At 42.3% G+C, this 22,249-nt stretch overlaps 1 protein-coding gene across 3 annotated transcripts in view; it reads right to left on the bottom strand.

Annotated features, from left to right (window-relative positions):
- LOC117514064 (carcinoembryonic antigen-related cell adhesion molecule 21-like) overlaps positions 1–22,249 on the bottom strand; it is a 28,122-nt gene continuing 5,873 nt past the window's right edge. For all 3 annotated transcript variants that reach the window (XM_034174366.1, XM_034174372.1, XM_034174362.1), the window contains 5 exons: positions 15,585–15,746; positions 15,289–15,414; positions 12,640–12,803; positions 12,089–12,179; positions 1–143 (listed from right to left, as the gene is read on the bottom strand). In XM_034174366.1, coding sequence (XP_034030257.1) covers positions 16–143; positions 12,089–12,179; positions 12,640–12,803; positions 15,289–15,414; positions 15,585–15,746 — 671 coding nt within the window. In that variant the 3' untranslated portion in view covers positions 1–15. The remainder of the gene's footprint in view (positions 144–12,088; positions 12,180–12,639; positions 12,804–15,288; positions 15,415–15,584; positions 15,747–22,249) is intronic.

Genomic DNA, 22,249 nt, shown 5'->3' with positions numbered 1-22,249 from the left:
ACAAAAGCCCTAATTTTAACAAAATGCAAACCGTATGCTGAGTATTTTCTCACCTGTCTTCCATCTGTGGATTCCAATCACGGCTGCTACAGCTGTTAGCAGAGCTATGAACACGATGATTCCTCTATGGATATTCACATTACCTTCAGAAACACAAAAACAACGACAACCCTAAGTGCAATTATATTGTAAACAGTTTTCTACTGTTGTTCACTTGCATGTCAATTAACATAACTTTTACTTCCTAAAAATACGTATTGAAACAGCAGATATTGAGGGTCCTATCTTGACTACCTGGGGCCATCATTCAAAGTGTATAGTGCAAGTACATTTGGCCCTGTCCAAATTCACTTTGCTATTTACGTGGTGTGTAATATGAGCATAAGGTAAGCTGCAGGGTGTGAGGTTGTATTTACTCTATTAATCATAGGTATGTTTTGGGAGCAAGTTAAAATAAGCCAATCATAGTTACACCTGCCACTGCTTTTAAGAAACACCTACCAGTGCTTTGCTATTTAGATAGCAAACTGAGAAGTGAGAGGTTCTCTGGTGAAGGATTCTTTGCGCAAGTGTCAAAGCAAAACTTCAGCGTGCCGAGGGCAGCAGCAGTCATTTGCCACAATTCCTTAACTTGATGCTTTACAGCGCCTCCTGCAACACCGCCTTTTCCTCAAACTACCCAATATCTCAAACTACGGTAATCCACAGATGCCAGCCATGTCTTGCAGCAAGAAAACAGAAAAATGGTATAGACCAAAGTTATTGAAGTTTTCTATTTTTCCATTAGTGGCCACTTTTATTTTTTCTTAATTTTTCTTTCCAATTCCATTTCAGTTTCGCTTTTTGTTCGTACACTGTAATAATGCACCAATACTGCGCCTGGCCACACTTCATTTTAAGACCAAGACCCAACTGTGCACAGATGACTGTATGCAGACTCTGGGCGCTAGCCGTAAAAATGACAACTGCGTCGGGAAGGACTAAAGGACCTCTCACACTGAGCGCACAGTGCGATCATTTTGTCGCTTCTGCATGTACAGAATGTGTATAGGGGTGGAGTTTTTGTTTCTGTGCCGGAGGTTGAACAAGTCTCATAGTTACCATGCTTGTGAAGAGTCGTGTATTCTCCCCCAAAATAGCGAAAAAGTCTGGGAGTCATAACCACAAGATTAGGAGCAAAAGCAGAAGAATAAGTGAAGGACATTACCCCCGGGGGGAGATTTTTTTCAGTGACTGTTTGGAGTTAGGCTGGGTGGAGGTGAAGCAGCCCGGCGGAGGTGAAGCGGCTATGAAAATAAAACTGTTGGGGTTTGGTCTGTGGCTAGGGTTTTTTTTTAGTTGTCCCCCTGTGTTACGTCTCTGATCTGATGTCCTGTTCCCTCATAGCTCATGTCTTTCTGTGAGTCCTTGTGTCATGTCTGTACCACCTCTGGTTTGCACGCCAGTGCATGTAGAACTGTGCTACACGTCCCTCTTCCACTCTGTCACTGTGAGTGTGGTGGGCATGGACGTCTTCCTCTGTCTTTCTGTCACATCTAGTCTGTTTCCTGTGTACACCTTAGTCTGTCATCTGTGGGTGTGTGTGACGTTATATGGATGAATGCGCTGCTGTTTTATCATTGTGTGTATGCTTGTCTTTTTGTCCCGTCTGCCAGTGGTCTGTGTGCCTGCTTTCAGGAGTACTCTTTTCTTATTCAGTTTTAGTGTAGTCCAGTCTTTATTTCTCATTATGTTCATTTTCATTACATTGCATTTCCCTTATGTAGGTTTTGTCCTGTGTGCATTTTCATGAGGTTTGGTCATCTTCACGTTTGGTTGTTTCTTCATCTCTGCTGCACTCTGCTGTTCTCTTTTGTTACTACATGTTCTGCCATGTAATCAGCACACTTGTGGTTCAATCAGCGTAGCTGATTATTTAAGGTCACAGTTTGGGGTTGGTCTTTGGAGGTCCATTGTTTTGGGTGTTGTGGCGAGCAGTCTTGTTCTCCTGTGTCTTCCAGTGCTCCCATTTCAGTGAGTAGTTAGTTTTGGATTTTTTTTGCACTCCCTTTTTGTTCTGAGTTCTGGATTTTTGCATTCCCCTTTGTTGTTGGTTGTCTTAGATTTAATCCTCACTTCCTCACGTCCCAGATTTCCCTCGCCTTTACTGGGTTGAGTTTGTTTTTTTGTCGAACTCCAGTCCTCACCTTTTTGTATTTTTGGGGTAACCATCACCTCAATGAATATTAACTGTTGTTGTTCAAACCTCCTCTCCCCTGGATGGAGTGCTTTGCTAATCTTTTGTTAATAAAACACTGTTTTTGGAATTTACCTTTTGTGTCCTAGCTGTCCTGCATATTGAAGTTTGATTTCTGATTAGTTCCTTGTTCCCACATCATAACAGAATAGTCCTCCCAAAACAAAACCTCGCAGGCAGCCCCCTGGATTTGACGACCTTTACTAGGTTTGGTGAACAGTTTCATCTTTGTTTAAATTCTTTTAAAATGTTGTCACTCTCCTAGGTGAAGGAAGAAGTTTTTGAATACGGCATGGGATGTGGTGGATGCCCACCCATGGGCTTTTGATCTTTTTCCTGATCTTTTTTCTTTAGAAGGACTACTTGAGCAGGACAACCCCTCGGATTGGGCACGTGACCCCGTGGGGTATTTCAGGTCTCATAAACTTGATTGATGGAATCCTGACACTGTTGTAGTTGTTGGCCACACCCTCCAGGAGTCTCACTCTAGTTCGAATCATGAAACCTTTATTAATCTGCCGTCCACCTTGGCCACATCTACTGCACCTACAAGAACCATCCTCTGTTCCGGAGGCAGCTGATTTGCACAGCTTCATTGCTTCCACTCAGTTTTTTGTCTTCTGTTCAAGGTCAGGCTGAAACCAACACTGCTCTGCGTTCCATCGTTACCAAAATCAGTAAACTGTTGACTAAACTGCAGTCACCAGCCGTTTATGACAATCTGGTTTCCAGAACAATTGCTTTCTCAGCTCTGAGACATTCCCTTAGTAGTTTGCATACAGTCACCGCCCTTCCCCCAGACAGTCCTCAGGCTGGCGTTCCAGCTCCCGGATCAGACTCTGGGAGTGTAGTCCTGTCCTCACAGCCCAGTCCCAGCTTCCTCTGCCTCCCGTTCCATCAGCTGGTGTGTCATGCTCTCCGTCAGCACTGGACGACAACCGTGGCTCGGGAGGGGCCCGGAGAAGAAAGAACAAACGCTGGACCTCTGTCTGCAGTGGAGAAATTCAGCCGGCAGCAACAGAAGCAGCCAGCTATCTGCTGAAGCCAGCACTAGGGCGAATGCTGGAGAAGCCCAGTTCTCCTGCAGAGCCGGGTCCAGGCTCCAGGGTGGGGGAAACTCTTAATGGCTGTACTTTATTTCACAGGTCTGTCAAGGAACCCAGCAGCCCGGATGAGGAAGCGGGGAGCAATCTTGCCAGCTTCGTCAATGTCACAGAGGGGAATCCCATCCCAGTCCCTGGTGACGTCACGGAGGAGCGAGCCATTTTCTCTCCCAAGCTCGTCATTGGCCCAGCTGTTAACTGCATCTCCATGGAGCATCACACCTGTGTGCCTGGGAGAGTCCGTTTACAAGAAAGTTTTAAGCCTAATCTTAAAAGTAGAGAGGGTGTCTGTCTCCCTGATCCGAATTGGGAGCTGGTTCCACAGGAGAGGAGCCTGAAAGCTGAAGGCTCTGCCTCCCATTCTACTCTTAAAAACCCTAGGAACTAAGCCTGCAGTCTGAGAGCAAAGCGCTCTATTGGGGTGATATGGTACTAAGAGGTCCCTAAAATAAGATGGGACATGATTATTCAAAACCTTATAAGTAAGAAGAAGAATTTTAAATTCTATTCTAGAATTAACAGGAAGCCAATGAAGAGAGGCCAATATGGGTGAAATATGCTCTCTCCTTCTAGTCCCCGTCAGTACTCTAGCTGCAGCATTTTGAATTAACTGAAGGCTTTTCAGGGAACTTTTAGGACACAACCTGACAATAATGAATTACAATCGTCCAACCTAGAGGAAATAAATGCATGAATTAGCTTGTCAGCATCACTCTGAGACAAGACCTTTCTAATTTTAGAGATATTGCGCAAATGTAAAAAAGCAGTCCCTACATATTTGCTTAATATGCGCATTGAAGGACATATCCTGATCAAAAATGACTCCAAGATTTCTCACAGTATTACTATCAATCAATCAATCAACTTTTTCTTATATAGCGCCAAATCACAACAAACAGTTGCCCCAAGGCGCTCCATATTGAAAGGCAAGGCCATACAATAATTATGAAAACCCCAATGGTCAAAACGACCCCCTATGAGCAAGCACTTGGCAACAGTGGGAAGGAAAAAACTCCTTTTAACAGAGAAGAAACCTCCAGCAGAACCAGGCTCAGGGAGGGGCAGTCTTCTGCTGAGACTGGTTGGGGCTGAGGGAAAAAAACCAGGAAAAAGACATGCCGTGAAGGGGGGCAGAGATCGATCACTAATGATTAAATGCAGAGTGATGCATACGGAGCAAAAAGAGAAAGAAACAGTGCATCATGGGAACCCCCCCACAATCTACGTCTAAAGCAGCATAACCAAGGGATGGTCCAGGGTCACCCGATCCAGCCCTAACTATAAGCCTTAGCGAAAAGGAAAGTTTTAAGCCTAATCTTAAAAGTAGAGAGGGTATCTGTCTCCCTGATCTGAATTGGGAGCTGGTTCCACAGGAGAGGAGCCTGAAAGCTGAAGGCTCTGCCTCCCATTCTACTCTTACAAACCCTAGGAACTACAAGTAAGCCCGCAGTCTGAGAACGAAGCGCTCTAATGGGGTAATATGGTACTACGAGGTCCCTAAGATAAGATGGGACCTGATTATTCAAAAACCTTATAAGTAAGAAGAAGAATTTTAAATTCTATTCTAGAATTAACAGGAAGCCAATGAAGAGAGGCCAACACGGGTGAGATATGCTCTCTCCTGCTAGTCCCCGTCAGTACTCTAGCTGCAGCATTCTGAACCAACTGAAGGCTTTTTAGGGAACTTTTAGGACAACCTGATAATAATGAATTACAATAGTCCAGCCTAGAGGAAATAAATGCATGAATTAGTTTTTTCAGCATCACTCTGAGACAAGACCTTTCTGATTTTAGAGATATTGCGTAAATGCAAAAAGGCAGTCCTACATATTTGTTTAATATGCGCTTTGAATGACATATCCTGATCAAAAATGACTCCAAGATTTCTCACAGTATTACTAGAGATCAGGGAAATGCCATCCAGAGTAACGATCTGGTTCGACACCATGCTTCTAAGATTTGTGGGCCAAGTACAATAACTTCAGTTTTATCTGAGTTTAAAAGCAGGAAATTAGAGGTCATCCATGTCTTTATGTCTGTAAGACAATCCTGCAGTTTAGCTAATTGGTGTGTATCCTCTGGCTTCATGGATAGATAAAGCTGGGTATCATCTGCGTAACAATGAAAATTTAAGCAATACCGTCTAATAATACTGCCTAAGGGAAGCATGTATAAAGTGAATAAAATTGGTCCTAGCACAGAACCTTGTGGAACTCCATAATTAACTTTAGTCTGTGAAGAAGAGTCCCCATTACATGAACAAACTGTAATCTATTAGACAAATATGATTCAAACCACCGCAGCGCAGTGCCTTTAATACCTATGACATGCTCTAATCTCTGTAATAAAATTTTATGGTCAACAGTATCAAAAGCGCACTGAGGTCCAACAGAACAAGCACAGAGATAAGTCCACTGTCCGAAGCCATAAGAAGATCATTTGTAACCTTCACTAATGCTGTTTCTGTACTATGATGAATTCTAAAACCTGACCTGAAACTCTTCAAATAGACCATTCCTCTGCAGGTGATCAGTTAGCTGTTTTACAACTACCCTCTCAAGAATCTTTGAGAGAAAAGGAAGGTTGAAATTGGCCTATAATTAGCTAAGATAGCTGGGTCAAGTGATGGCTTTTTAAGTAATGGTTTAATTACTGCCACCTTAAAGGCCTGTGGTACATAACCAACTAACAAAGATAGATTGATCATATTTAAGATTGAAGCATTAAATAATGGTAGGACTTCCTTGAGCAGCCTGGCAGGAATGGGGTCCAATAAACATGCCGATGGTTTGGACGAAGCAACCAATGAAAATAACTCAGACAGAACAACCGGAGAGAAAGAGTCTAACCAAATACCGGCATCACTGAAAGCAGCCAAAGATAACGATACATCTTTGGGATGGTTATGAGTATTTTTTTCTCTAATAGTCAAAATTTTTGTTAGCAAAGAAAGTCATGAAGTCATTACTAGTTAAAGTTAATGGAATACTCAGCTCAATAGAGCTCTGACTCTTTGTCAGCCTAGCTACAGTGCTGAAAAGAATCCTGAGGTTATTCTATTTTCTTCAATTAGTGATGAGTAGAAAGATGTCCTAGCTTTACGGAGGGCTTTTTTATAGAGCAACAAACTCTTTTTCCAGGCTAAGTGAAGATCTTCTAATTAGTGAGACGCCATTTCCTCTCCAACTTACGGGTTATCTGCTTTAAGCTACGAGTTTGTGAGTTATACCACGGAGTCAGACACTTCTGATTTAAAGCTCTCTTTTTCAGAGGAGCTACAGCATCCAAAGTTGTCTTCAAAGAGGATGTAAAACTATTGACGAGATACTCTAACTCCCTTACAGAGTTTAGGTAGCTACTCTGCTCTGTGTTGGTATATGACATTAGAGAACATAACGAAGGAATCATATCCTTAAACCTAGTTACAGCGCTTTCTGAAAGACTTCTAGTGTAATGAAACTTATTCCCCACTGCAGGGTAGTCCATCAGGGTAAATGTAAATGTTATTAAAAAATGATCAGACAGAAGGGAGTTTTCAGGAATACTGTTAAGTCTTCTATTTCCATACCATAAGTCAGAACAAGATCTAAGATATGATTAAAGTGGTGGGTGGACTCATTTACTTTTTGAGCAAAGCCGATAGAGTCTAATAATAGATTAAATGCAGTGTTGAGGCTGTCATTCTCAGCATCTGTGTGGATATTAAAATTGCCCACTATAATTATCTTATCTGAGCTAAGCACTAAGTCAGACAAAAGGTCTGAAAATTCACAGAGAAACTCACAGTAAACGACCAGGTGGACGATAGATAATAACAAATGAAACTGGTTTTTGGGACTTCCAATTTGGATGGACAAGACTAAGAGTCAAGCTTTCAAATGAATTAAAGCTCTGTCTAGGTTTTTGATTAATTAATAAGCTGGAATGGAAGATTGCTGCTAATCCTCCGCCACGGCCCGTGCTACGAGCATTCTGACAGTTAGTGTGACTCGGGGGTGTTGACTCATTTAAACTAACATATTCATCCTGCTGTAACCAGGTTTCTGTTAGGCAGAATAAATCAATACGTTGATCAATTATTATATCATTTACCAACAGGGACTTAGAAGAGAGAGACCTAATGTTTAATAGACCACATTTAACTGTTTTAATCTGTGGTGCAATTGAAGGTGCTATATTATTTTTTCTTTACTAGAGGTCAGTGTAATGCCATCCAGAGTAAGCATCTGGTTAGACACCATGTTTCTAAGATTTGTGGGGCCAAGTAACAATAAATCTACACAATAGTTTTTTAATTGTTACTGTTGTGACTCCAAGAACAGTCTCAACTTCAAATAACTTTTTTTCTATCTATCTAGTCATCAGAAGTTAAAGAAAATAGCACAGCACTGATTTGTGTTTCTTTATAGTTAAGAAATATATTTTTCACTTGTCCCACATCAGGAACATTTCAACATTTTCTGTGCAGAGAACTTTGCAAATACAGATGCACCTCAAAACTTCCATTGACGGAGCTGAACATCAAAACCTGAAGTCCAGAAGGAAGAAGAGAACATATCTGCTCTTCAAAATGTGAGGAAATTGTCTCCAAAAAGTCCACCAAGAGGTTAAAGCTGCAGAGGAGACCTTCATCTGGTTAAATGTCCCTGAGAGTCCAGCTCATCTGTCATCTCTGAAAACTCAAACCTGCTGCTACACTTGTAAATAAAATAAAGGCTCGTTAACCCCGGGGGTCATAACTTAACCCGCACAAGTTTGGATTATACTTGCCACATGTATCGGCCGATCCTTGCAAAATTCTCAGAACAAATACAGGATAAATAGATTGACAAATTCATGATAGGAATATTTTTTAAATTAAAATTAGAAAAATGGTGCACAAAAATATATGCCTGAAGTCATAAATGACCCCACTTGGTCACTTGAGGGTTAAAGAGCAACTTTTTTTTTTATTTGAAAAAGGTGTTTCCTTCTATATTTTAACATTAAATTAATGAATCATTAGACATGTCCATGAAGTCAAAGTTCAAAGTACTTGCACAGGTAGAAGCCCCAACCCTATTGTACATAATTTCAAAGCATTCACAATCACTAATATAGCCAACTTCATAATTTAGTAATTACTCTGTCCTGATTGCAACATTAAAAGCAATCACAGTCAATGAAGACGTAATTAAATGCTGAAATGACTAAATTAAAAAATGATTTCATCATGAGATTCATGTCACATTGACAAATCCTAATTAACACACAGTGCAGTCATTGTTGCATCATATCCTGTTGTGTTTACAGTTGTATGCAAAACTTTGGGCACCCCTGATCATTTTCATGATTTTTCTTTTATAATTCATTGATTGTCTGGATCAGAAATTTCAGTTAAATATATCATATAGCAGACAAACACACTGATATTTGAGAAGTAAAATGAAGTTTCTAGTATTTACAGAAAGTGTGCAATAATTATTTAATCAAAATTGGGCAGGTGCATAAATTTGGGCACCCTTGTCATTTTATTGATTTGAATACATTCAGCACTAATTACTGGAACACAAAATTGGTTTGGTAAGCTCAGTGACCCTTGACCTCAATACACTGGTGAATCCAATCATGAGAAAGGGCATTTAAGGTGGCCTTTTGCAAATGTTTCCCCTCTTTGCATCTCTTCTAGTGAGTGGCAGCATGGGAGCCTCTACAACTCTCAAATGAACTGAAAACAAAGATTGTTCAACATCATGGTTTAGGGGAAGGTTACAAAAAGCTATCTCAGAGATTTAAGCTGTCAGTTTCCACTGTGAGGAACATAGTGAGGAAATGGAAGACCACATGCACAGTACTAGTTAAGGCCCGAAGTGGCAGGCCCAGAAAAATCTCAGGTACGCTGAAGTAAAGGATGGTGAGAACAGTCATAGTCAACCCACAGACCTGCTCCAAAGACCTACAACATGATCTTGCTGCAGACAGTGTCTCTGTGCATCATTCAACTTTACAGCGCACTTTGCACAAAGCGGTGCTGTATGATGCTGTAATGCAGAGGAAGCCTTTTCTGCGTACACACCACAGAGTGCTTGAGGTATGCTAAAGCACATTTGGACAAGCCAGCTTCATTTGGAATAAAGTGCTGTGACCTGACGAAACAAAAATTGAGTTATTTGGATTTAATAAGGGGCGGTATGTATGGCGGAAAAAGAACACAGCATTCCAAGAAAACACTTGCTACCTACGTAAAATTGGGAGGTGGTTCCATCATGCTGTGCGGCTGTTGTGGTCAGTGCAGGTGCTTGGGAATCTTGTTAAAGCAGAGGGTCACATGGATTCCAGTCAATATCAGCAATTCATGAGAACAATGTTCAAGAATCAGTGACAAAGTTGAAGTTGCGTCGGGGCTGGATCTTTCAACAAGACAACAACCCTAAACACTGCTCAAAACCTACCAAGGCATTCATGCAGAGGAACAAGTGCAACATTCTGGAATGGCCATTTCAGTCCCCAGACCTGAATATTATTGAAAATTTGTGGTGTGATGTGATTTTAAGCGGGCTGTCCATGCTTGGAAACCAACAAACCTGACTGAACTGGAGATGTTTTGTAAAGAAGAATGGTCGAAAATACCTTAAACCAGAATTGGAAGCTATAGGAAGTGTTTAGAGGCTGTTATTTCTGCAAAAGGAGGGATCTACTAAATACTGATGTATTTTTTCTGTTGGGGTGCCCAAATTTATGCACCTGCCTAATTTTGTTTAAAGAATTATTGCAAACTTTCTGTAAATACTAGAAACTTCATTTCACTTCTCAAAAAATCACTATGTTTGTCTGCTATACGATATATTTAACTGAAATTGCTGATCCAAACAACCAATGATTTATAAAGGAAAATCATGGAAATCATCAGGGTGCCCAACCTTTTACATTCAACTGTACAATAAACATTTATATTTATTTACTGTGTCGTTTTTCTTGTTGAAATGCAGATATGAATGAATGACTCTACCAGACTTAAAATTGTACACATTAATTTTCATGCCATTTATTTGTCTAAAAATAAATGTTGATGGTTCCTTGTAATATTAATTAAGAAATCATTTCATCTGAAACAACAACAGATAAGTTATGGTTTCAATTTACAGATGAACATCAAAGATTTCTAAAGAATCTTTTTTATTTATTTAAAACTATTTTAATTACAAGTTTTCTGATGTAAGAAATGTGTTATGTGTCGGACGCAGCTCGGAGAACCGACCCAGCGTTTGAAGGACCCAGTATGAATAAGCAGAGCACGGTACAAAGGCTAACTGAATTTAATACATAACAGTGATACAAAATATACAAAAGAAAGTGCGGTCTGGCGTGGTGCGCTCCCAGCAGCGCTAACGGTCCGGAGCCAGAAGCTGTTCGGACCCAAGGACCCCGCCGACACCCCCCAGGTGGCCGCAACAAACCGAGTCTGTGAAAGAAGGAACCATTATGTGAGTCCACACTCTACACACAGAGAGAACACTACAGGTGTACACAAACAGCAAACACTTCCTGGCTTGATTACTAATCAGCTTCCCAACCTGCAGGCATGGAACATCCAGTTCACAAAACTCCACTGCAGTGGAAGCCGATACATGACTAACATACAGCTCAATATAATAAAGGTGTGAGGGACACCACATTTACTGACTGTATAAATGTTAGTCACAAAATCTAACGTACCTCAGGAAGTGTGCTGACGAGCGTGAGACCTCACCCTCTCCTCTTTCATAGACCGTGCATCAAACCCTGGACGTTCTCTGCATCCACTGATGATGAGATGGCTCCCGAGACGACGATCTCACCCGTCTGGTCACAAGGTCGAGTCTCTGGCAAATACACACTGTATACTCCAGTCTTAAATGCCACCATGTTCCAATCCATATAGATGCACCTCAGCTGTGAGTCCTGATGAGCCGCAGGTGATCAGGGTGAGGTCCTGATAACCTCAGCAACACAGCCACTCAGTCCCAAATGCAAGCCACCTGGAAGGAAAAACAAAAGACAGAAACAAAAAGGCAGCCAGGCCCCCCAGCCATACAACAAAATGTTTAACTTCAAAATGTACACTAATCAGAAATAAATCTTGAGGTAAAAAAATATTTGTAAGGATTTTCTTTCGAAAACTGCTGTGTATAATGTGTGATTTTACACATTTCTGATTTCTCACATTTCTGCACTGTTGTCTTCAGTGTTTGGCCTGATGCCTCGTTTCTATTGGACGCACGCAGCTACGTCACAGCACGCACTGGTGAAAGCTGGACTGGGGTGAACTTTGACAGCGTCTGAAGTTTGAGGTCAAGCGGTGGTTGCGCGCTCCCGGTTGGAGCGTCGCACAAGCTCGGTTTTTTGTGCTTCGCATCGTGAAGCAGCATTTGTGCGATGCTTTTCATTGAAAACAATGGGTTTTACAGCAATGTGAGCCGCGTTTGTGCGCTCGGTGTGAAAGGCCCTTAATAATGACACTTGCCTTGCGCAACGCTTTGTGCAACGAGAAAGTCAGTGTAATGTAAGAATGATAAAATTTTACCTTTTCATGACTGAAAAACCCCACCCTCCACCCCCTTTGGACACAGTATTAAACATAAGAGCATATTTTGTCTGAAATTAAACTGTTGTACTATGTTCCAATTCTTAAGATGTATAGACATGCTTGTTACTGTGAACAGACAATTCCTCGGTTTCTTGCACTTTCACTTCTGTATAATGACAATTTTATCAATGTGTAAATACTCACTCTTGATGGTGGCAATGCGGACAGGATCGCTGCTCTCCCGACTGACTGGGTTCTCCAACTCACAGGAAAATTCATGACGGCCTATATCCTCCTAAAAATGGAATAAATATTAGCCTGACATCCACTGCTTGTCAACTGGAGTACAAGGATTAAAGCTTGGGCCACTTCTCTTCTACCTCACTGGACAGAAACATCAGCTTATTTTACTTTTTGCATGACAGTATGCTGATGACATGTAGCTTTACTTATCCTTCCCACCACCTCACAGTCTCAGTACAGAACGTTGCATTCCTACAACTGCACCTGGGACTTTCAAAGACTAACTAGGCACTATAGAAATCTGGCTGTAACGGCTGATAACTAACCCTCACTGATCGCACTGCGTCTACCTCTCGATCATGCCATGCATGTCATTTTGCTCTGCACACTGTAACATCATGAAATTCTAGCCATTCAAGTCTGAGGATGAGACACAACTTTGGGAATGGTGCGGGGGGGAACTCTTCCTCATTAAAATGCTGCATTACACCAAATGAAATTATATACAGTACCTCTGTAACATTCAGAACTTGAGCTAAATTTTTCTTCACTTGGTCCCCTATTTTCCAGTTGTACACCAGTGGTCCAGTGTATGTGCCGTTTTTAATGCATTTCAGTGAACAGGAGGTATGGTCATCATTGCAGATTACAGAGATAACAGGTTTTGGGACACGAGCTGTTGATGAAGAAAGAGACAATTAAAACTGTGAAACTGCTTTTGTTGATGTATAGTTTCACCTGGATTCTCCCGGTGTATGTTAAAGTTTCTGTTTCACAATGTAGAACCTCTGTATTATTTTTGACAAAATAGTGGCAGGAAACCTTTGTGTTTTAGTCAATAAAATAGTTCAGTTCTGTGCAGAACTGACCAAATGCCAAAGCCACACAGAAACACAAATTACATCATCAATTAATCACAATTTGCATGAATCTGTGTCAAACATGTAAGGCACAGGTATTGCCCTCTCTGAGTGCCCATTCTCATTCAGACTGATATCTGTTGATGAAGCTTCTCTGGGCAGGAGATATCTAGACATTCCATCTACAGCAACTGGATTAGTTTTCAATATGTTTCACCACTCAACCAAGTGGCCTTCAGTTTTTAAAAGTTACATTGAATTACAATATTTTCCAGAGTATAACTGGCTTATTTATGTTTCTTTTTTTTACTAGTTTGTCCTGCGACTTATAGTCCAGTGCAACTTACATACTGAAAAAAATCGAAATTCTGTACATTTTCATGACAGTGGAAAGGAGAAACCACATTAAACTGCCTTTTATTTTTTAAATAACCAGGGGAAGAGGGAAGACTTCCTAACGAGGCTCTGTTCGTTTCTGCTTAAAATGGCCTAGTTTCTGCTTAATACTGACTTTATAATGATTTAAGAGGGTTTACCTTTATCATCTGATGGTTAACAATCCCATTCATCCATTTGATCACTTTGAGTGAAGAGACTCCATCTCAGACATGCTGCTGTAGTCCGAAATGACGCATGCGCAGATGCAAAAGGCAGACCGATTTTTCGGGGCGGACCGTTCGGTCTGCTACACTGGGCCTGCTTTGGGTTGCATCATGCGGTGTCATGATGATGCCACGTTGATGCAACCTAGTGCCGAGTTGAAGTAGCTCAACGCCATAACACAGTGAGGGACTCAAAGGGCGAAGTGAAACGCACACCAAAAACTAAACATGCTTAATTTTTTTGTGTCAAACACAGGACGCAGAAAGGAAGTAGTTTTCTCGCAAGTTGAGGCAACTTAATGGTACTTAATGTGACTGGATGCCACACAATATAACGCTACCCAATGCCAATTAATGATTCCTGCTATGCTCCATTGTTGCCAAACTATAAATCACTCAGGATTGTTGTTGAACTTTTTAGACCGTGTACACAATGCAGTAAAACTACCCCGCTCAAAGAGCACATGTGAACAATTAAAAGAAAAAAAAAAGCTCATTGCAGCCTGACTGCAGCTCCTCACCTCCTCAAATTCTCTCACGATTGTGTTAAATAAAGTCCGTAAGTGATGTTTACAGACTGATTGCCAGAGACAGGACATGTCCATATCCAGTATAACTCCGGACATCTCCACGTCCCCTCACGGATGGTTCGCATGCGCGTGAACGCCGGCTGCAGCTCCGCGGTCACAGGAAGAAATATAAACTATAACAGAAATCAGAGCGCAGACCTGCAGCACAGCACAAGAAGAAATATAAACTAGAAGAATAATCAGAGTGCACACTGTCTGGCTGCAGCTCAGTCTGCACTCTCACCTCCTCAAGCTTGCCCCCCCACCACCGATGCTGTGCACAACTGACGCAGACATTAGATATATATATTATTTTTACTTCTATTTGGAAGATATTTCATTTGGACTATATGAAACAACAAGGATAATTCTTTTTTTTAAGAGTCCTGCGCAAAAACTGAACAACAAGTAAATAAACATTATCTTCTTCAAATATGTGACAAAAGAGTTTTCAAACATTTAATAGCACTGCATGTTCATATGATTGTCTCTTCAGTGACTGAAAGAAGCAGATTACTCACATTTTGCACATGATTAATTAGCTTGTGGCTTCAGATCGCTGAAGTGGTGTTTGTTATAATGAATAATGCACCACGTTTTCAAACATTTAATTGCACTGCACGTTCACCTCACATATGATAGTATAATCAGTTGCTCAAAGATGTACTTTGCTCACGCTTTGTGCCTGGTTCAGTAACAATAATTAGGTTGTTAGCTGTGCTCTGTAACATCATGTGTGCCTTATACACAAGAGTCATCAGCAGATGGCATACCCTCCACGGTAATAAATAATGCAGCAATTAATTTTGCTTCTTGTTGCAAGAAGTGTAAGTGTGATTTGTATCCCAGTGCACCTTAAATACTTTTTTTTTCTTAAAGAGCCATTTTTGGACAAGTGCATCTTATACTTTGGAAAATACAGTAAGTCAGTTTAAAATTTTTGTTCTCATGTAAACAATACATGTGGACTCACAGATTGCAATGATTTCATTCATATATTAGAAAAGAAATGTCATAAATGTAGCTTGATTAACCTCGATTAAAACTGTCTTGACTTTATAGAAAAACTGTACAACTGCTGCCTACCTAATCAACCCCTCCAGCATCTAGTGTTTCATATTACTACTTACAAAAGACTTTAAGATGAACGGGACTGAAAATTTGACCATTGATCTCTGGTGTGTACTCTCCGTTGTCCTCTGGACTTAGTCCTGTGATTGTCAGCTCCCCGTTGACAAGGTTTAGAGAACCTCGCTCTTCAAACATACAACATGAAGGACAGGATTAGGTTCTGAGAGAGTACTGACCACATAGGTTGCTTTCACAAATCAGTACAACTCTAGCCACTGTATGAGTCATAACCTATGTAATCTATTTGATTCCACCTAGGAACCAAATCATAAAATACCCCAGTGTGTTAGTATACCTCTGAACTGACGATATGCATCGACATCTCCAAGTCCATCCCAGTCCACAGCCATGTCACTGCCATGTTTCCACAGGATGCGTGTGATTTTGGCTGTCACAGAGACAGCACCTGGGCTGAGGACAACTTTGTCACCTATCATTTTTGTATACTCGATCACATCTGTAATGAGAAAAACAGGGGCTCATTCCTGGAAACCAAACCCCTCATCAGCAATCCACCTGTAATGACTGAGTAGTGAGCTGCACAGTGGGAAAACTGTGAGGCTCAGGTAAGTAGCTAATCGGTCAATGAAAGTCAGTATCTTTACATTTATTGAGGAAAATGTGCACATTAGCTCCATATGGATCCAAGCTACTACACATTTCTAATGACATTTTCACTTGTTTAGTTGTGATAAAAAGTGGTTTACTGTCCATGTTTTTAGCTTGCTTCATGCCATAACATTATATACACTGAACAAAAATATAAAAACACTTTTGTTTTTGCTCCCATTTTTCATGAGCTGAACTTAAAGATCTAAAACATTTCCTATATACACAAGACCTATTTCTCTCAAATATTGTTCACAAATCTATGTTCAGGGATGAGACTGGCAAATTCGATTTTCAGAGGAAAATAAGCCAGGGTCCAGGGGCCGCAGGTTGCAGCAAAGCATTTTTGCTGTTTTAAAACATGTAAATTGCACTAAAATGATATTAACAGCTACTATAAATGCCAGGTGTTCATATCTATAATTCAAACTGTAAACCCTTACTAAGACCATTTACTGTACATGTGTATTTTTGTGACCAAAATATTTTTTCATAACTAGACTTACTTGATTTTCAGCATTCTCCACTTTCAGCATGGCACACTTGTCAACAAACATACATGTAAGGGCGGGAGAAACGCATATATAACCTTTGCGCTGATTGGTCATAAGCTTTGTAATAACCAATGAAAACGTGCGTAAGTAATAGCTTCGATACCGTCTCGGTTTTTATGATCTGTTGGAGGGAAAACTACCGAATATTGTTAGTTGAAAGACTACACAGTTAGCTCCGTTACACTTCATGCTCATTGTGCACCTACTTCATACTGGTCACTGATCAACACAGCGTTACTTCCGCGTTTGGCTGACTGACGGACTGATCGAACTTGCTGCGTCGGCGATAACAAACAAAGACCACTCAGTGTTCTGAATAGATGACAATTTTATTAAACAAAGGTACTCCTGGCATTAATTTTTCTTTTTTTGCATTCTTACCCCCCCCCCTAAAATTTTCTCAACGGATTTGGATGTTTCACAAAATCGACCCCCAGGACTGTCAAATCCGCGGAAATCCGCGGAAAAATCTCATCCCTGTATGTTTGTGAGCACTTCTCCTTTGCCGAGACAATCCATACCATTTCAGAGGTGTGACATATCAAGATGCTGCTTAGACAGCATGATTATTGCACAGGTGTGCCTTAGGCTGGCCACAATAAAAGGCCACTCTGAAATGTGCACTTCTGCTTTATTGGTGGTGGGGGGGGGGTCTATGGAGAATCATCAAACCAGTCAGTATCTGGTGTGACCACCATTTGCCTCACACAGTGCAACACATCGCACAGAGTTGATCAGCAGCCAGACGCCATCAAATGGGAGCATTTGCCCACTCGGTTGCAACGACAAACTGCAGTCAGGTCAAGACCCAGATGAGGATGACGAGCAAGCACACAAGGGCCCCTGAGATGGTTTCTGGCATTTTGTGCAGAAATTCTTTGGTCCTGTAAACCGATTGTTGCAGCAGCTGTTTAGGTGGCTGGTCTCAGACGATCTTGGAGGTGAACATGCTAAGTTGTGAGGCCGGTTGGATGTACTGCCAAATTCTCTGAAACGTCTTTGGAGACAGCTTATGGTAGAGAAATGAACATTCTATTCACAAGCAACAGCTCTGGTGGACATTCCTGCAGTCTGCATGCCAATTGCACGCTCCCTCAGAACTTGCCTCATCTGTTGCATTTCTGCTGTGTGATAAAACTGACCATTTCTGAGTGGCCTTTTATTGAGGCCAGCCTAAGGCACACCTGTGCAATAATGATGCTGTCTAATCAGCCTCTTGTTATGCCACACGTGTGAGGTGGGATGGATTATCTCAGCAAAGGAGAAGTGCTCACTAACAGATTTAGACAGATTTGTGAACAGTATTTGAGAGAAACTGGTACTTTGTGTATATAGAAAAAGTTTTAGATCTTTGAGATCAACTCATGAAAAATGGGAGGAAAAACAAAAGTGTTGCATTTACAGTGAGGTAAATAAATTTTTGATCCACTGATGAGTTTTCCCACCTACAAAGAATGGAGAGGTCTGTAATTTTTATCATAGGTACACTTCAACTGTGAGAGACAGAATCTAAAAAAAAAAAAATCAGAAAATCACATTGTATGATTTTTATATAATTAATCTGACCCTGACTGGGGATGCTGTCGGGCGGTGGAAGGAGTACTTCGAGGATCTCCTCAATCCCATCGTCACGTCTTCCAAAGAGGAAGCAGAGACTGGGGGCTCAGAGGCGGACTCATCCATTACCCAGGCCGAAGTCACCGAGGTGGTTAGAAAGCTCCTCGGTGGCAAGGCCCCTGGGGTGGATGAAATCCGTCCCGAGTACCTTAAGTCTCTGGATGTTGTGGGGCTGTCTTGGCTGACACGCCTCTGCAACATCGCGTGGCAATCGGGGACAGTGCCTCTGGATTGGCAGACCAGGGTGGTGGTCCCACTGTTTAAGAAGGGGGACCGGAGGGTGTGTTCCAACTATAGGGGGATCACACTCCTCAGCCTCCCCGGTAAGGTCTATTGCAGAGTACTGGAGAGGAGAATTCGACCGATGGTCGAACCTCGGATTCAGGAGGAGCAGTGTGGTTTTCGTCCTGGTCGCGGCACACTGGACCAGCTCTACACGCTCCATCGGGTGCTCGAGGGTTCATGAGAGTTCGCCCAACCAGTCCACATGTGTTTTGTGGATCTGGAGAAGGCGTTCGACCATGTCCCTCGGGGCGCCCTGTGGGGAGTGCTCCGGGAGTACGGGGTCCTTTGCTAAGGGCCATCCGGTCCCTGTACGACCGCAGCAGGAGCTTGGTTCGCATTGCCGGCAGTAAGTCAAACCTGTTTCCAGTGCACGTTGGCCTCCGCCAGGGGTGCCCTTTGTCACCGGTTCTGTTCATTATTTTTATGGCCAGTATTTCTAGGCGCAGCCAGGGTGTAGAGGGGGTCTGGTTTGGGAACCACAGAATCTTGTCTCTGCTGTTTGCGGACGATGTGGTTCTGTTGGCTTCGTCAAATCAGGACCTTCAGCGTGCACTGGGGCGGTTTGCGGCCGAGTGTGAAGCATCCGGGATGAAAATCAGCACCTCCAAATCCGAGGTCATGGTTCTCGACCGGAAAAAGGTGCTTTGCCCTCTCGGTGGAGTATCCTTGCCTCAAGTGGAGGAGTTTAAGTATCTCGGAGTCTTGTTCACGAGTGAGGGACGGATGGAGCGTGAGATCGATAGACGGATCGGTGCAGCATCTGCAGTGATGCGGTCGCTGTATCGGGCCGTCGTGGTGAAGAGAGAGCTGAGTAGGGGGGCAAAGCTCTCGATTTACCGATCGATCTATGTTCCGATCCTCACCTATGGTCATGAGATTTGGCTCATGACCGAAAGAATGAGATCGCGAGTACAAGCGGCCGAGATGAGTTTCCGCCGCAGGGTGACTGGGCGCTCCCTTAGAGATAGGGTGAGGAGCTCAGTCACTCGGGAGGAGCTCGAAGTCGAGCCGCTGCTCCTCAACGTCGAAAGGAGTCAGTTGAAGTGGCTCGGGCATCTTTTCCGGATGCCCCCTGGATGCCTCGCTGGAGAGGTGTTCCGGGCACGTCGCACTGGGAGGAGGCCCCGGGGAAGACCCAGGACACGCTGGAGGGATTACATCTCTCGGCTGGCTTGGGAACTCCAGGTGTGTTGGAGCAGGGAGACAACTGAGAGTGTCAGGAATGTGGCTCTCAAGGACCGAACTTGGCCACCCCTGCCTATATTAATGGCACCTGTTTGAACTCATTACCTGTATAAAAGATACCTGTCGACACACTCAATCACACTCCAACCTATCCACCATGACCAAGACCAAAGAGCTGTCTAAGGACACAAGGGACAAAATTGTAGAAGGCTGGGATGGGCTACAGGACAACAGGCAAGCAGCTTAAGGCAAAAAACTGTTGGCACAAATATTAGAAAATAGAAAAACACAAGATGACTGTCAATCTTCCTCGGTCTGGGGTTCCATGCAAGATCTGGCCTCGTGAGGTAAGGATGATTCTGAGAAAGCCCAGAACTACATGGGAGGACATGGTCAATGACCTGAAGACAGCAGGTAAATGGACTGTATTATATAGTGCTTTTCCATCTGCATCAGACTCTCAAAGCTCTTTACACACTAATGCCTCACATTCACCCCAATGTGAGGGTGCTGCCACAAAAGGTACTCACTACACACAGGGAGCAACTAGGGGATTAAGGACCTTACCCAAGGGCCCTTAGTGATTTTCCGGTCGGGCTGGGATTTGAACCGAGGACAGTCTGGTCTCAAGCCCAACGCTTTAACCACAAGACCATCATCTCCCCACAGTTGCAAAGATTACATTAATAACACGCTACGCTGTCATGGTTTAAAAAACTGCAGGGCATGCAAGGTCCCCCTGCTCAAGCCAGCACATGAAAATTCAGTAAGGTATACGTTATATATTATATTCCAATTCTAAAGTGGAACTATGCCAGTATACAAAGGTATATCTAAATATCTAAAATGGAAGAGTAAAATAGGAGAGCAGAAAAGAGTAGAGTAGAGTCACTTAGGTGCCTGGTCTTGAGAACCAGGGATGGTAGGTTAAAAAGCTTTTTTATCCCATGGGAACTCTCCCTACCCACCCAAGCAGCTCAAGAAAAAGGTATATATATATATATATATATATATATAATATAATAAATAATAAGAACTAAGAAGGATAAGACATCACAGGAGAAGATTGTAGTATAGGTACTTTAGTATGTAGACTAGTAGTAAAATCAAATATAGTTAGTAGGCTAAACTATAGAAGCAGAAGCGATGAGTGTGTGAGTGTACTGGTATCCATCTAAAGTAACTCTGTTAGCATACTACAGGAAAATAAAAAGTATAATCATTATGCTATCAAATGGAAACCTAAGAACTTAGGTAGTATATATTGATATCTTTAAAGGAACACATAAACTGATGAATCATTAAAATCTACACCATGTAAAATAAAATTGTAAATGGCGAAAATAAGCTAGTTATAATAGAAGAGCTAAATTAGCCGTGAATAAGCCAACCGTACCCAGCAAGCTAACACAATAAACAAAAATGGTAATTAGTGTATAAAGTATAATAGTGTAGTTAAACCTACAGTAACGGTATCAACAAATACATATAAAATAAATGTGGGCAAAAGTATGAATTAATGTGGGTTATCAAACACAAAAGAACCAACTATTTTGTAAGCTACGATGAACGTTGCTAAGGCCGGCTAGATAAGCTAATGTTAGCTGTTAGGTATAACTAATAGTACCCCACTCCTCCAATATTTACTTAAATATAATAATATTAAAGGTGAAGGTGAATGAGGGTGAGGCAGCTTATTAAATAATTAACAGCTAATAGGCTATTAATTATTATGTCACAGAGCAAGCCATCAATTCCATACCGCAACCGCCTACACTGGAAGACCTAGACTACGAGCCAACCGAAGAGGAGCTCAACAAGGCCCTCAAGCAGCTGGCCAGTGGCAAAGCTGCAGGTAGCGATGGCATTCCACCAGAAGTCATAAAGTGTGGATCCTCAGTCCTGTTAGAACCACTGACTAACCTTCTCAAGCAGTGCTGGAGGGAAGGTTCAGTACCACAGGAAATGCGGGACTCAAACTGCATCAATCTGTACAAAAACAAGGGTGACCGCAGCTGCTGTGACTACTACCGAGGGATATCACTGCTAGTCACTGCAGGAAAAGCATTTGCCAGAGTAGCACTCTCTCGACTTCAAAAGCTCGCAGCTCGAGTCTACCCAGAATCTCAGTGTGGCTTTAGAGCCGACCGCTCAACAATTGACATGATCTTCTCCCTTCGACAAGTGCAGGGAGCAGCACAGACCCCTCTACATAGCATTTGTCGATCTGACCAAGGCCTTTGACCTTGTCAGTAGGGGAGGCCTCTTCAGGATCTTAGACAGGATAGGATGCCCACCAAAGCTCCTTAGTGCTCTGCAATCATTTCACGAGAATCAGCAATGCACCATTATAGCTGATGGAAGTAGATCCAAACCATTCACCATCACCAGCGGTGTTAAACAGGGCTGTGTCCTAGCCCCAACTCTCTTTGGAATATTTTTCTCATGTGTACTACATCATGCCTTCCATGACTGCCCTGAAGGCATCTACCTACACACAAGGTCTGATGGCAAGATGTTCAACTTAGCCATACTTAGGGCCAAGACTAGAGTACATCGTGTTTTGATACGTGAGCTGCAATTTGCCGACGATTCTGCCCTTGTGACACACAGCAAGCAGGACCTGCAGATCTTGATGGACAGGTTCTCTTTAGCCTGCAAGGAGTTTGGACTCACCATCAGTATCAAGAAAACTCAAATCCTCTGTCAA

This window comes from Thalassophryne amazonica, chromosome 1 (genome assembly GCF_902500255.1).
Source record: "Thalassophryne amazonica chromosome 1, fThaAma1.1, whole genome shotgun sequence".
NCBI lineage: Eukaryota > Metazoa > Chordata > Actinopteri > Batrachoidiformes > Batrachoididae > Thalassophryne > Thalassophryne amazonica.
Note: the sequence above shows the minus strand (reverse complement) of the source record. Positions and strands in the feature narration are given on the sequence as shown.